The following is a 14,135-nucleotide window of genomic DNA, read 5'->3' on the forward strand; positions in this document are numbered from 1 at the left end:
ACGGGCAATTATGAGGAGAAGTACCGTCAGTGCTGGAACGGACTAGATGCAGGTGAGGTGGTCAGCCATACTGTGAAGCTATCTTAGGTTATGATATACTTTTCGGTAGCAACACACCCCTCTAGATAATAGGGAAGAGAGGGGTGAAGGTGGATCCAGTTGCAAGGGACAAGAGTAAACCATAGAATGGTATCAACACCCAGTGAGGGAAACCAATAGTTTGTTCATGAAACTTACCTGTGAGATATATATATGTAGCTGTATTTTTCCGAATCCAACAGAAATTTAAACACTTACGACACACGCAGTGGGAGTCAGGTGGTTAGTACCCATTCCCGCCGCTGGGAGGCGGGTATCAGGAACCATTCCCATTTTCTATTCATAATTTTTCTGTCGCCGGTGCTGGAAACACCTGTTTGCAGCACCTCCGTCCAGATTTTGGAAACTTACTAGCTACTTGAGTATCCCTTTTGGTTTTTTCTTTGGTATCTGAATTGGATCGGTGGCTTGGCACACGTTGACTTTGGATTGATTTGAATTTGGTATTGATTTTTCTTTGATCAAGATGTCAGGGTCTAGTTCTGCTAGCGCTAGATTTTGTTCTATGTCCGAATGTAGAGGTAGGCTACTGAAAGCTTCAGTAAACCCACATTCTGTTTGTAAGGTTTGCAGGGGGAATGAATGTACGTTTGAAAGTCGTTGTAAGGAGTGTGAAAGATTAACAGAGTCTGAGTGGAAGGCGTATGAAACCTATCTTAAGAAACTTGAGCGAGATAGGTTAAGGAGGTCTTCCTCCAGGAGTGTTTCAGGTAGGCAAGATTTTAATGATTCTCCTGCTAACCCTCCTTCTGTAGATTATGCTCCTACCCCTGTAGTGTTGCCTCCAGCCCCTGAAGCAGTGTCGGTAGAAGGTAATACTTTTATCGCTAATTCTTGAATCGATTCGTAAATTAGAATCAAAAGTGTTAGCTCTGGAGAGCAAAAGTGAAGAGAAGTGCAGTGAAAGTGCCCCTTGTGTAGTGGAGGGTGCGTCAGATCGGCCTCATTCACCGCCTCTAGACCTAGACCTCTGCTTGACTCCCAGGTTACGGGGAGAGAGCATGTCGAAAGTCGAAGGAGGGTTACGAGGAACCCCCACCGATCTGGCGTGCCTTCGGCAGCTTCTGACGAACCTACCCAGACTGCCAAGGAGCGTGCACGTCTTCTCAAGGAGTGCTTTTCTTCTTCTGAAGCTTCCTCCCCGCGCAAGGGGTGGAGCTCTCATACCGCATTCACGTCCGCTGAAAAGGACAGCTCGCGTTCGGGACGCTTCACGTCCAAGTTGTTCTCGGAACTTTGCTCGTCGCCTGATAGTGCGTTTGCTGCTTTTCCTCCGCAGAAGAAGCGTAAGGATTATTCGGAGGCGGAGTCTTTCCTAGATGTTTCTTCGAGCGCCGCAGTCGCTCTAAGGTGCGTGAAGTGGCGGTTCCTGGGAGTAGGAAGAAGGCGTCCCCTCGCCACTCGCCTGCTCACAGGATCAGCCCCTCCCCAGAAAAGGAGGCTTCACCTACAAGCAAGATTCTCCAGTCTCTTCAGCAGCAACTTCGAGATGTTTTTCTTCAAGAGAGACTGTTCCAACGTCGCCGTAAGAAGGATGACAATCTTCCTGTGAAGAGGTCGAGGCATTCTCCCTCTCCCTCTCCTCGCTCGTCTCTCTCATCCGTTTGAGTCTCCCTCTAGAGTTCGTTCTGCTCCTCCACAACTTTCTAGAGGAGGCGAGAAATTCGTTTCTTGCTCTCGTGAAGCGGTTGTTTCCGCTGCTACGAAACTTGTTGATAAGAAGCGCGTTTCTTTAGATGCCGAGCGCGCTTCTGTGAAAGTCAAGGGCGCTTTAGTGGACGCCGAGCGTGATTCGGTGCAAGGTAAGCGAGCGCCAGTGGACGCTCGGCGCGCGCCAGTGGACGCCAGGTGTACACCTGTTGCTGTCGAGCGCGCTTCAGTCGGCGCCAGTAGATTGGCTTCGGACGCCAAGCGCGCCCCTACGGACGTCAGTTTACCACCTCCGCAAGCGGAAGCGGGAACTCTTCCTGTTCGCCGCTCTTTCTCTTTTGAGAAAGCTCGTGACTCTTCCTTACTTCCTCCGACTTCTCCAGTGTCTGAAGAGGAAATTAGTGACGCTTTCGTCGAAGTGGACGAAGAACAGCAGTTGGCTCCAGTTTCGACGGACTACAAGTTTTGACTCGTTTGCTACAGTCAGTCTTTGCAGACACTTTCCAACCTGAAGCTCCACGTACTCCTCCCTCTCAGTTTTCGTCATCCAAAGCTACTAAGATCTCGGGCTTTGTGAAAATGAAGAAGTCGCTTTCTACGAAGCAAGCTTTTCGCAAGGTCCATGATTGGATGGAAAAAGAGGAAAAGCTTCAGGCACCACCTTCAAGGAACTTGTGGCAAAGCTGGTATGTGGTATGAGACGGGAGAAAACGTCGGAGTTAAGCTTCCAGCCTCGGCGCAAGGAGACTTTGGTAGTATTGTTGGATGCCAGCCAGAAGATCTTTTCTGTCTTCCTCTAAGGTCTCTTGGACGCATAGTGAGTTAGACTTTCACCTTAAAGGCTTCTTCAGGACACTAGAGGTCTTTAATTTTCTTGACTGGTTGCCTAGGAGTTTGGATGCCAGGTCCAGGAGTTCTGATTCCATCAGTCTGGGGGAGCTGTCCAGTGTATTGTCTTGCATGGACAAGGCCGTCAGGGATGGTTTCTGAGGAATTGGCTGCTCATTTCAGCACGGGACCTGCTTAAGAAGAGAGCACTTTTTTGCAATTGTTTTACTGCAAAGCGGTCTCGCCAGCGCAAAAAGCGGATGCTTCTTTTCGCTCCTTTCTCAGAACATCTCTTCCCCCAGTCTATGGTAAAGGACATAGCTGCCAGTCATCCAGGAGAAGAAAGCAACCCAAGACCTTCTGGGTCACATTCTAGGAAGCCTACAACTACTTCGTCTTCTGGGTCCTCTGCTTTGAAGAAATCGAAGAACCCTTTCGATCTGCTTCTTCCTCGAAGCCAGCCCCTCGAGGAAGAGGCTCTTTCAGAGGCAAGACTCGCGCTCCTTCCAAGAGCAAGAAGTGAGAGGGAAGTCCTTCAGCCACCGGTAGGAGCCAGACTTCTACCATTTTGCGGCGAGAGCCTGGGAAGAGAGAGGTGCCGACGCTTGGTCTCTGGACATCGTCAAGAAGGGGTACAGAATTCCTTTCCTGAAGTTACCCCCCCTGTCTTCGACACCAAAGGATTTGTCTCCTTCGTATCAGGGAGAAAAGCAGAAAGTGCTTCACGATCTACTAGATCAAATGATCGAGAAGCAGGCGGTGGAACAGGTCTTCGACCGGAGTTCTCTGGGGTTTTACAACCGTCTGTTCCTAGTGCCGGAAGCAGTCAGGGGGGTGGCGCCCCGTTGGCTGTCAGCAGTCTAAATCGCTTCGTTACCAAGCAGAAGTTCAAGATGGAGACACCTCAATCCGTGCTTGCAGCCTTAAGACCGGGGGATTGGATGGTCTCTTTAGACCTTCAGGACGCATACTTTCACGTCCCCATCCATCCCCGATCAAAGAAAATACCTGCGGTTGTCCTGAAAGGGAAGGTTTTCCAATTCAGGGCACTCTGCTTTGGTCTCAGCACGGCGCCGATGGTGTTCAACCGTTCTTATGAAGAACGTTGCGAGGTGGCTCCATCTTGCGGAAATTAAGGATCTCTCTCTTTTACCTAGACGACTGGCTTATTCGAGCCTCATCGCAAGACCTGTGTCTGAAGACCTTCACACGACTCTGTCGTTAGCGAGGTCCCTGGGACAATTCTGGTGAATCTCGAAAAGTCGCATCTGACTCCTTCTCAATCCTTAGCTATCTGGGATTCAGATGGACTCAGTGGCTTTTCGGGCTTTTCCGTCCCAGGGGCGACAACTTCAATGCCTAGACAAAAGTGTCAGCCTTTCTAGGGAAGGAAACATGCTCGGTGAGGAATGGATGAGTCTGCTGGGGACTATTTCCTCACTGGAGAAGTTTGTTTCTCTGGGAAGGTTCACTCTCCGAACACTTCAGTTCTTCCTCTCAAGCAATTGGTCACACAAACAGGATCTAGAAGAGGTCTTGTTTTTGACGGTAAGCAAGTTGAAAAAGTCACATCCCAAATGGAGGTGGATCCAAAAGAAGCTTGCAGAAGGACTTTCGCTCAAGTCTTCGGAACCCCGACCTAGTGTTGTTCTCCGACGCGTCCGCCACGGGTTGGGGAGCAACACTGGGAGGGAGAGAAGTGTCAGGCACCTGGAGAGGGGAACAGGTGTCCTGGCACATCAATCTAAAAGAACTTTCAGCGGTTTACCTTGCTTTAAGGTTCTTCCAAGAGGAAGTCTCCAACAAAGTGGTTCAGATAAACTCGGACAACACCACAGCCTTGGCATAACCTCAGGAAACAGGGGGGAACTCACTCTCCTTCTCTGTTCGCCATCGCGAAGAATATCCTGATTTGGGCGAAGTCGCAAAAACGTCACTATTCTGACAAGATTTGTGTCAGGCGTGGGAAAACGTGCGAGCGGACCTTCTCAGTCGGCAAGGACAGCTTCTGCCGACGGAATGGACCCTTCATCAGGAAGTATGCCAGGCGCTATGGAAGCTGTGGGACGTCCTCATGTGGACGTTTTCGCAAACTTCCCGAACGAAGAGACTTCCGCTGTATTGCTCCCCAGTTCTGGACCCGGGAGCAGTGGCAGTAGACGCCCTACTGTGGATTGGTCGGGGGGACTAGACATTTACGCTTTTCCCCCATTCAAAATCCTCGGGGAAGTGATGAGGAAGTTCGCTGCATCAGAAGGAGCGAGGATGACCTCATCGCCCCTTCTGGCCAGCGGTCGACTGGTTCACGGAGGTGATGTCCTTCCTGGTAGACTTTCCAAGGACTCTGCCCCTAAGGAAAAGATCTAATCAGACAGCCCCACTTCGAGAGGTACCACAAAAACCTCCCCGCTCTGAGTCTGACTGCGTTCAGACTATCAAGAAGTTGGCCAGAGCGAGGGGTTTTTCAAGACCTGTGGCAACGGCGATTGCCACCGCAAGGAGGCCCTCCTCAATCGCAGTTTACCAATCAAGTGGGCTGTCTTAGAAGTTGGTGCAGAAAGAAGGGCATTTCCTCCACCTCAACCTCTGTGAGCCAGATAGCAGATTTCCTTCTTCACCTTAGGAAAGAAGCGAAACTAGCCGTTCCCACGATTAAAGGCTACAGAAGCGTGCTTTCTGTGGTCTTCAGGCATAGAGGACTCGACTTTAGCGAATGATAGAGACATTCATGATCTCATTAGATCATTTGAGACTGTGAATGTTCTCCAACCGAAAGTACCATCGTGGAACTTAGACGTGGTACTTAAGTTTTCTCATGTCGAGTCAATTTGAACAGCTCCATTTAGCCTCGCTTAGGAATCTTACTAAGAAGACCATTTTCCTAACCGCTCTGGTGACGGCGAAGAGGGTTAGCGAAATTCAAGTCATAAGCAAGCACATTGGGTTCAAGGATCATAGTGCAGTTTGTTCCTTAAGTCCTACGTTCTTAGCAAAGAACGAGAACCCTTCCAACCTGGCCGAGGACGTTCGAGATCAAAGGGTTGTCGGAGCTAGTGGGACCTGAAGCTGAGAGAGTCCTGTGTCCTGTCAGGGCTCTCAAGTTTTATTTGCAGAGAACCAGAGCATGCAGAGGCTCTTCGGAGAACTTGTGGTGCTCTGTGAAAAACCAGATCTTCCGATGTCGAAGAACGCTCTGGCGTTCTTCTTAAGAAGTACGGTTAAGGAAGCCCATGAAAAGTGTAGTGAAAGTGACATGGAGCTTCTGAAAAGTGAAAGCCCACGAGTTGAGGGCTATTGCTACTTCGGTGGCTTTTCACAAAAATATGGCAATCAAAGATATTTTGGGCGCCACTTATTGGCGAAGCAATTCGATGTTCGCTTCACACTACCTGCGGGAGGTGAAAGCAACATACGAAAATTGTTACTACTCTGACTCGCTCGGACCATACGTCGCTGCAGACACTGTGTTTTGGGGGCAGAGGTAGCGCTCATCCTATCCTTTAATGGTTAGGGGAGTTTTTAACTTGTTTTATGGTTGTGGGGTTGACCGCCTGCGGCGGATCTCCCTTCCATTAGCTTAGTCTAAGTGGGATACTTTTGGTAGGCTACGCCAGGTGGTTTGGTTTACTGTTGCCCTCATTTGTATGGTCAATGGTCTAGTCACGTCGTGGTCTCGCCCCTGCCCCTGTTGACAGATCATCTGGTGCACCAGCTTTATAGGTCTCTACCTTGCTGGCAACTCTAGTGCACAAGCAGACTTACGCGGCAGTAACCACGAAGTCAGCTATGCTAACAGGTAAGGAACCAAGATATCAATTATCTGCATATATAGTTTTCCCTAAAATCTTCTATTCTGTCTACTCCCACCACCAAAGGTGGGATTCAGCTATATATATATCTTGACAGGTCAGGTGTTTCATGAACAAAATTATATTGTAATGATACAATTAAGTTTTGTTCATACTTACCTGGCAGATATATATCCAATCAAGTAACCCACCCACCTCCCCTCCCCTCAGGAGACAGTGGAAATAAAATTATGAATAGAAAAATGGGAATGGTTCCTGATACCCGCCTCCCAGCGGCAGGGAATGGGTACTAACCACCTGACTCCCACTGCGTGTGTCGTAAGTGTTTAAATTTCATGTCGGATTCGGAAGAATACAGCTATATATATTATATCTTGCCAGGTAAGTATGAACAAACTTAATTGTATCATTACAATATCATATTTCGCTGAGTCTTTGGTTTCTGGGTTCCATTGCCATTCTCTTAGAATTTCCCTATATATTCGGAAATGGATAAGGTGGCAAACTCCCAGTCAGTTTTAGAGACTTACCTCCCTCCAATAAGTAAGTCTGTCCTAATGTTAAGACCGAAGGTTTGTTCCGTATATGAACAAATACCAAATTTGTAACTAATTTGTATTTTTCTTAACTAACAAACCTGAGGTCTTAACAGGTAAAGGCCCACCTCGAACCACCCCTCTAGCAGTCTAAACTGGGTTAGAAATATAACTGGTGGGTCACAGGTAGCCGTGGGCATTCTGGGTATACATGCCCCGTGACCTGGTATAGATGCCAATAGTCCCTGGATCTCAGAAGTGTAATTTTAATTCTACCGGTTTCCAGCTTGGCGCTAGTAAATCCTAATGTTAAGACCTCAGGTTTGTTAGTTATGAAAAATACAAATTAGTTACAAATTTGGTATTTTTACTGTATTTTTCAATAAAAAAAAAAAAAAACTTCAAATATTGATTATTTAGCATTTTCGGAGTATTATTACATCCGCCTGATCGGTGTTGTAAGCGCGTAACCCTGTAACAGGTGTCGTAAACCTGGAAATTATTTCTGATGAATATAATTGAAAAGTGTTGAAACCTCGGAATGACGTAAGCCGAACCCCGTCGTAAGCTGGGGACTGCCTCTATATATGAAATTTTATTTTATGCAAATATTTTTAAATACTTACTTTTCTATTATGTATCACCAACCCCCCCCCCCCTTCCCACTCATGTGGACAAAGAAAAAAAACTGAATTGAAAACCATTGATGCTCAAACCACCCGGTTGGGATGGGTGGATAGACCGTTCAGAGTAAAAGATCATATTTTTTAAAAATTTCCACTCTTATCGTCCTCCGCAGATGCAGGATTACAGCTATTATAATAGAGGTAAGTATTTAGAAAATGTTTTATGAAAATTTCTATTCTATCATGCCAGTTTAGAACTACAACTGGTGTGATTAGTATAAGTTTTTATGTACAATACTTCTTAAATGTATTTTCATGGTTGTTTTCTCCAAAAATTTAAAAACTCTTGGGAGTTCAGATTGTTTCACATTGTATAGTGACTAATATGTCCATTGTACTGTAAATGAAGAAAGGCAGGGCTTGTCAAATGATAAAACAAGATAAAGAAGATGAACTTACAGTAGGATTATAACTATCAGTAATTAAAAAATGATAAAAAGTATTAAAGAAAGGATGCCAGAATCTTTGTTTTCAGTCAGCCCAGTTCTGAAGTATTAATAAAACTGTAATTTATTAGGTGAATTCTAATTAAATAATCTTGTTCCTTTTATTTTTCTAGCAAAATTTGAGGAGAGGGATGCCAATGTTCCAAGGATACCAGAGCTTAATGCTTTTGTGAAAAGTAAATACACTGTGGCAATATTCAATTCAATGGAAGCATTTATGTTAAATTTTTACAACTGGAATGTAGGTATGTATATAAAGAATTGCATCACAGTTCAAAGTTGTTGGTATATGGAGTTTGCCCTTGTAAGATTAGACTGAAATTCATACGAAAAGGGGAAATTGAGAATGTACAGTACCTTGAAGTTCAGAATATTCCAAGAGGTAGAAAGTTATGTTTAATAAGTAAAACTCCTAAAATTTGGACGAAGAAGAGAATATGCATTTTGTTCATGAAACTTACCTGTCAGATATATATATAGCTGTATTTTCTGAAATCCGACAGAATTTTAAAAACTTCCGACACACGCAGTGGTCGGCCAGGTGGTTAGTACCCATTCCCGCCGCTGGGAGGCGGGTATCAGGAACCATTCCCATTTTCTATTCATAATTTTTCTGTCGCCGGTGCTGAAAACACCTGTTTTCAGTACCTCCGTCTTAGGATTTTGGAAACTTCATTGCCGCTAAGTATCCTAATTGTCTTTTGATTTAATTACTTGGATTTGTGCCTAGGCATACGCTATCTTAAATTGATTTGAATTTGATTCATTTTTGCATAAGATATCTGAATCTAGTTAGGCTAGTTTCAGACGGGTTTGTCCTGCAAAGATAGGGTGTGGCTACTTCCGAAAGCTTCGGTAGATCCGCACTTGGTATGTACGAGGGGTTATGGGGTCTTGCTTCTTTGTTTGAGATTGTCATGTAAGGGAGTGTGAGACCTTTGTCTATTCCGTAAGGGAAGACGTATGATTTGTATGTACGCAATTAATCAGTAACAAAAGTCAGGGTAGTGAACCTGCTACCTTCCTGTAGACTTTATTTTGCCTAACCTGTAGTATGCCTACGGGCTATGTATTTGTCTACGAGAGGTGCTCGCTCTCCTTCATTGCTGTGAAGAGTGCTACTTCTGTAATTGTTACTCCTAACCCTGTAGTGTTACCTTCGGGCCCTAAAACAGTGTCTGTAGAGGAATTGCCCTTTCTCAGATACTCTTTCGATTCGTAACTTAGAATCGAAAGTGCTTGCTTTAGAGAGCAAAAATGAGTGCAGTGATACCCCTTGTGTAGTGGAGGGTGCGTCAGATCGGCCTCGTTTCGCCTCTAGGCCGGGACCTCTGCTTGACTCCCAGGACCCGGGGAGGGAGCATGTCGAAAGCCTAAGGAGGGTTACAAGGAACCCCCACCGATCTGGCGTGCCTTCGGCAGTATCTGATGAAACTCCCCAGACTGCCAAAGTGCGTGCGCGTGCACGAATCCTGAAGGATTGCTTCTCGTCCTCCGAAGCGTCCTCCCCGTGCAGGGGTTGGAGCTTTCGGAAGGACTCGCGCCCTCCAAATAAAAGCTTTATAGAAGAGGACGCTTCACGTCTCTCTCTCTCTCTCTCTCTCTCTCTCTCGTTATGCGTTTCAGCGAGAAGTATGAAGGCACGTCGCCTGAACTCGTGTCCGTCTTTCCACCGAGAAATACGTAAAAGAAGTCATAGTAGCAGGAAGCTTTTGGGAGCGGACGTCCAAGCTTTTTTACTGTCAGAATAAGAAGGCGTTCCCTCTCGACTTGGACGGGACGCTCGGATGGACGCCAGGCGCGCGCGGGCGCGGGATCGCCGAGCGCGCGCCAGTGGACGGCCGAGCGCCGCGCCAGTGGACGCCGAGCGCGCACCAGTGGACGCCGATGCGCACGCCATGGACGCCGATGCACGCCAGTGGACGCCGAGCGTGCACCAGCGCACGCCAGGTGTGTCGCCTGGCTGAACGTTTCTGTTGAACTCTTCAAGCTCTTGTTTCAGATTTGGCCCTAAAGAATTTTTACCTCTACCTTCGGTATACCTTCTACCTCACCTGCAAAGAATGTGAAGTAGGCAGTGCTCGGAGGAAGCTTAAAGTGAACAGACAACTTCTTCTTCGAAACCCAGCAAGACATCGGGTTTCGTGAATTCAAGAGGTCTCTGTCAATTAATATTGCTTTTTGCATAGGTGGATGGAGTTAAGGAAAGCTCAAGGGAATATCTGTTTGCTTTACCGCAGTCAAGACTTTGCGATAAGGCAGTTACGGGTTATGTAAAGCTCGACGTCCTACACGTCATGACGCTCGACTACTTTCGGTAGGATTCTTGCAAAAGCACTCATCAAGAGGACGCTCTTCAGGAAAGTGCAAGACAAGACTTCCTTTGCTATACTGACAATAAACGATTGATACGGGAATCGGAAAAATAATATGCTCGACTTCCTGGATTACGTTTTGTCAATCCAGTGATTTTCCCCCATTGACTATCGTTTTGTCAAGTAAGTGGGTATCCCCTCCATTGACAAAATATCTCTTTGTCCCGTAAATGGGTTAGTCTCATTAACAAACATCTTTAACTTTATATTGCGTAAGCGGATAAGCTCTTATTGACAAGATTCGGAAGAGCTCTCATTCATCTTTCGCAGACTCGTACAAGAAATAGACTTGTAGACTACGTCAATGAGCTTATGTCCAGTAACATAAGAAGCTTGAGCTGTCTGCTTCGATTCTCTTAAGTTTTGTTCATGAAACTTGCCTGTCAGATGATGTATGTAGCTGTATTTCCGAATTCAGCTATATATGTCTGCCAGGTAAGTATGAACAAACTTTATTGTAATATAATATCATATTTTGCCTTGCGTTATTTTACTACTGGTTAGTTCGAGTCATATATGCTTGCTGTAGTTACTACTTCGGATGGCAACCGAGAGCTCTATTGTCTATTATTTTAAGGACATTTAATCGTTACTCCCTGCAGCCTTCCAGGAGTTTCCGATTTATCTTTTACCGTTGTATGGTAGTGTTCTGACGACACAAACGCATCTATATATTTAGCGTTTTCTGTTTCGCTTAAATATACCAGCTTGAGAGTCTCTTTCTGCTCAAAAATAACGGACCTATTTCTTCGTAGAATAGGGTAGCTGGCAACTCACATAAAGTTAAGAGACGACGTTCGTAAGCTGCTGGCTGCTGCTGTGTCTGTCCTCCAGTCAACCGAGCCAGTAACAGATCGTGCGCTGTCATGCGCGGTAGTTTACGTCTCTCTCTCCTGCGGGATGGACTGACTAACCGTATCTCTGTGCTGGCGGTTACGTCTCTCCTGCGGGATTGACTGACTAACTGTATCTCTGTCCTACAATCACGGACTTTAGCCTAAGATTGAGGGGATTTCTTACGTGAATGAATAAACGTTTGCATTCGTTTTGGCCTTCACTATGTTCAACAGAGTTATCTCTTAATCCTTTCGGTGCTCGTTACCGCACAGTATAGAACTACGAGTCTACCGCAACATTGCACTTTTATATGCTCTCCTGCTTAGGCAAAGCGCAGCCTTATTAGGGAAGTAAGCATACTCGGGGAGGGAATGGTTGAGCTTGCTGGGGACCATTTCCTTCCTGAAGAAGTTTGTTTCCCCGAATAATTGCAATTCAGACCTCCACAGTTTTTTTCCTACCGGGAAGGAAACTGAAATATTATTCAAGATCTAGGAATGATTCTGAACATCTCTTAGTGCGTCTATCACCTGAGGTGATAGAAAGAAGGTGCCGGACATCTGGATAGGGTTTCAGATGTCCTGGATCTTAATCTGAAAGAAGTAAAAGCAATTCGGTCGTCCCTCCAGTCCTCGAAACAAGTTTTTGGAACCAGTGGTCCAGATCAACTCTGATATTCCACAGCTCTCTCATATCTTAAGAAGTATCTTCTCTCGGTCCTTGTTCGAGTTTACTAGAAAGAGCCTATTATAACAACAGGCGTAGAATGTAACGATCCTCTAGAGGTTCGTTACAGGATTCCTCTAGATGTTCGTTACAGGATTGCAAAGTCCGTACGAATCGTCTCGATCGACGGCAGCAACTATTGACTTCCGAGTGGAATCTTTCTTTAGAAGTATGTTGAGAGTTGTGGAGACTTTAGGGACGCCCTTTCATTCTTCTCTTCGATATGTTGAGGACGAAGAGGCTTCTTCTTCTCTGCTCCCTTATTCTCGATCCGGGATCGGGTACCATTAAACGCCATCCTATGATATTGAACGGGGATGGATGTTTAGTCTCTTTTCCCCTTTTTCAATCGCTTAGGAAATGTAATAAGAGGATTTATGATGCTGATCGCCCCATGTTGGCCTTCAGGATCCATAGAGGTCACGTCCTTCCTAGTTCACTTTCCAAGGACCTTTTCCGAGAGAGTCTGTCTACTCTAACTCGAAAGGTACCTATAACCTCTCCGCTCTGAGTCTGACTACGTTCAGACTATCGAGATGTTGACAGGAATAAGATTACCGTCTTCCATTTCCGTCTGAAGAATGGCATAAGCTGGCAGTCACAACTATTAAAGAATACGCAAATATGTTGTTGACGGCCTTTGGGCTCAGAGATTTGCTTCTGTCAAACAACAAAGCCCTTCACGATCTTTGAGTTCTGTGGAATCTCGAAACTCGCTCACCATCTACTTTTTGTCTCACCTGTTTTCTCGGAGTCAGACACTCGTGCGAGATCAGGCGACATATAGTAGCCCTGAGTTTCTTGTTGACGAAGTCGGTTGCGTTTATACACCCCGATGATCGTGTAACATGAGACCAGGTTGGACTGTCAGGCATTCTTCCTTCGGGACTGAATCGCCTTTTTGCTACTCGCTCCTTTCTCCTGGCACCAGAAGCTCGAGTCAGGAGTTGATTCGCTGACGACGTTGGGTTGCGTTGATACACCCCCCAAGGTTTGCTTAGATTGAATCGCCCAGGCAGTCCAGACACTCATCCTTCAGCGAAGAATAGTGCCTTATGGTCTTCAGGGTACAGCCTTGCTGTCCTTGATTCGTCTGACTGCGTCAACTGGTCGGTCACCTGACTTTAGTACAGACGGATTGACTTTGCATGTCCAGATCGAAGCTTTCAATATGGAACTTAGACATAGTCTGAAGTTCTTGATGTCAAAGCATTCGAACCTCTCCTACCTGTTAACTTCTTGCATGTGATCAGGAAGGCCTTCTTCTAACCACCCTAGATACGACAAAGAGGGTTAGTGAGGTTTTAAGCCATCGTCACAAGTTTTGACTTTAGAGAACACAAGGCGGTGTGCTCTCTAAGCCTTCCGTTGTGGCCTAAGAATGGAAACCCGTTTTGTCCTTGGGCCAGGAGCTTGGAAGCAAGGATGGCACAAGTTAGTGGGCAGGAGCCAGAGAGAGTCCTGTGCCCTGTCGGGTCTCTCAAGTTTTATCTACATAAAACTCAAGAAAGTCGAAGTCATTCGGGCAATCTGCAGTGTTCCGAAAAAGACCAGACTTGCCCATATCGAAGAACACCCTGGCTTTAGTGTTAAGGAGTTCTTTCAAAAATGCTCCTTCATTGTGTTTGCACAAAGATTTGAAATCTTTTTTATCTGAATGCTCACGAGGTGAGGGCGCGGCCTCGGAAGCATTTCAACAGAGCATGGCACTCAGCAACATCCTGAGTACCATGTTTTAGCGAAGCAACTCTGTGTTCACTTCACACTCCCTGCGAGATGTGAAGATGGCATATGAGATCTGCTGCTCGCTAGGGCCATACGTGTCTGCAGACACAATCTTGGGGGCAAGAAGTACACTCATCCTATCCTGTAGAAAATGGTTAGGAAGAGCTTTTAATTTAGTTGTTGAGTCGCCGACAACGGCGACTTCTTAACTCTTAAGCCTTAGTTAACACACCTTAACTTTGGCTAGGTTGGTCAGGTGGTGATATATATATTATATATATATTTATTTTACTTTCTTAGCCCTCATGGTATGGTCAATATGGTCTAGTCACGTCGTGGTCTCGCCCCTGTTGACAGATCATCTGGAGTGCACCAGCTATATAGGTCTCTACCTCGCTGGCAACTCTAGTAGCACAAG

At 46.0% G+C, this 14,135-nt stretch overlaps 1 protein-coding gene across 7 annotated transcripts in view; it reads left to right on the forward strand.

Moving 5' to 3' along the window:
- The window catches only part of LOC135202381 (cyclin-J-like), a 197,005-nt gene that overhangs the window by 41,565 nt on the left and 141,305 nt on the right, over positions 1–14,135 (forward strand). For all 7 annotated transcript variants that reach the window (XR_010311725.1, XM_064231754.1, XM_064231753.1 and 4 more), the window contains exon 4: positions 8,168–8,299. Coding sequence is in view for 6 of the 7 variants with exons in the window: in XM_064231754.1 (XP_064087824.1) it covers positions 8,168–8,299 (132 nt within the window). In the remaining variant the exon portion in view is untranslated. The remainder of the gene's footprint in view (positions 1–8,167; positions 8,300–14,135) is intronic.

This window comes from Macrobrachium nipponense, chromosome 30, assembly GCF_015104395.2.
Source record: "Macrobrachium nipponense isolate FS-2020 chromosome 30, ASM1510439v2, whole genome shotgun sequence".
NCBI lineage: Eukaryota > Metazoa > Arthropoda > Malacostraca > Decapoda > Palaemonidae > Macrobrachium > Macrobrachium nipponense.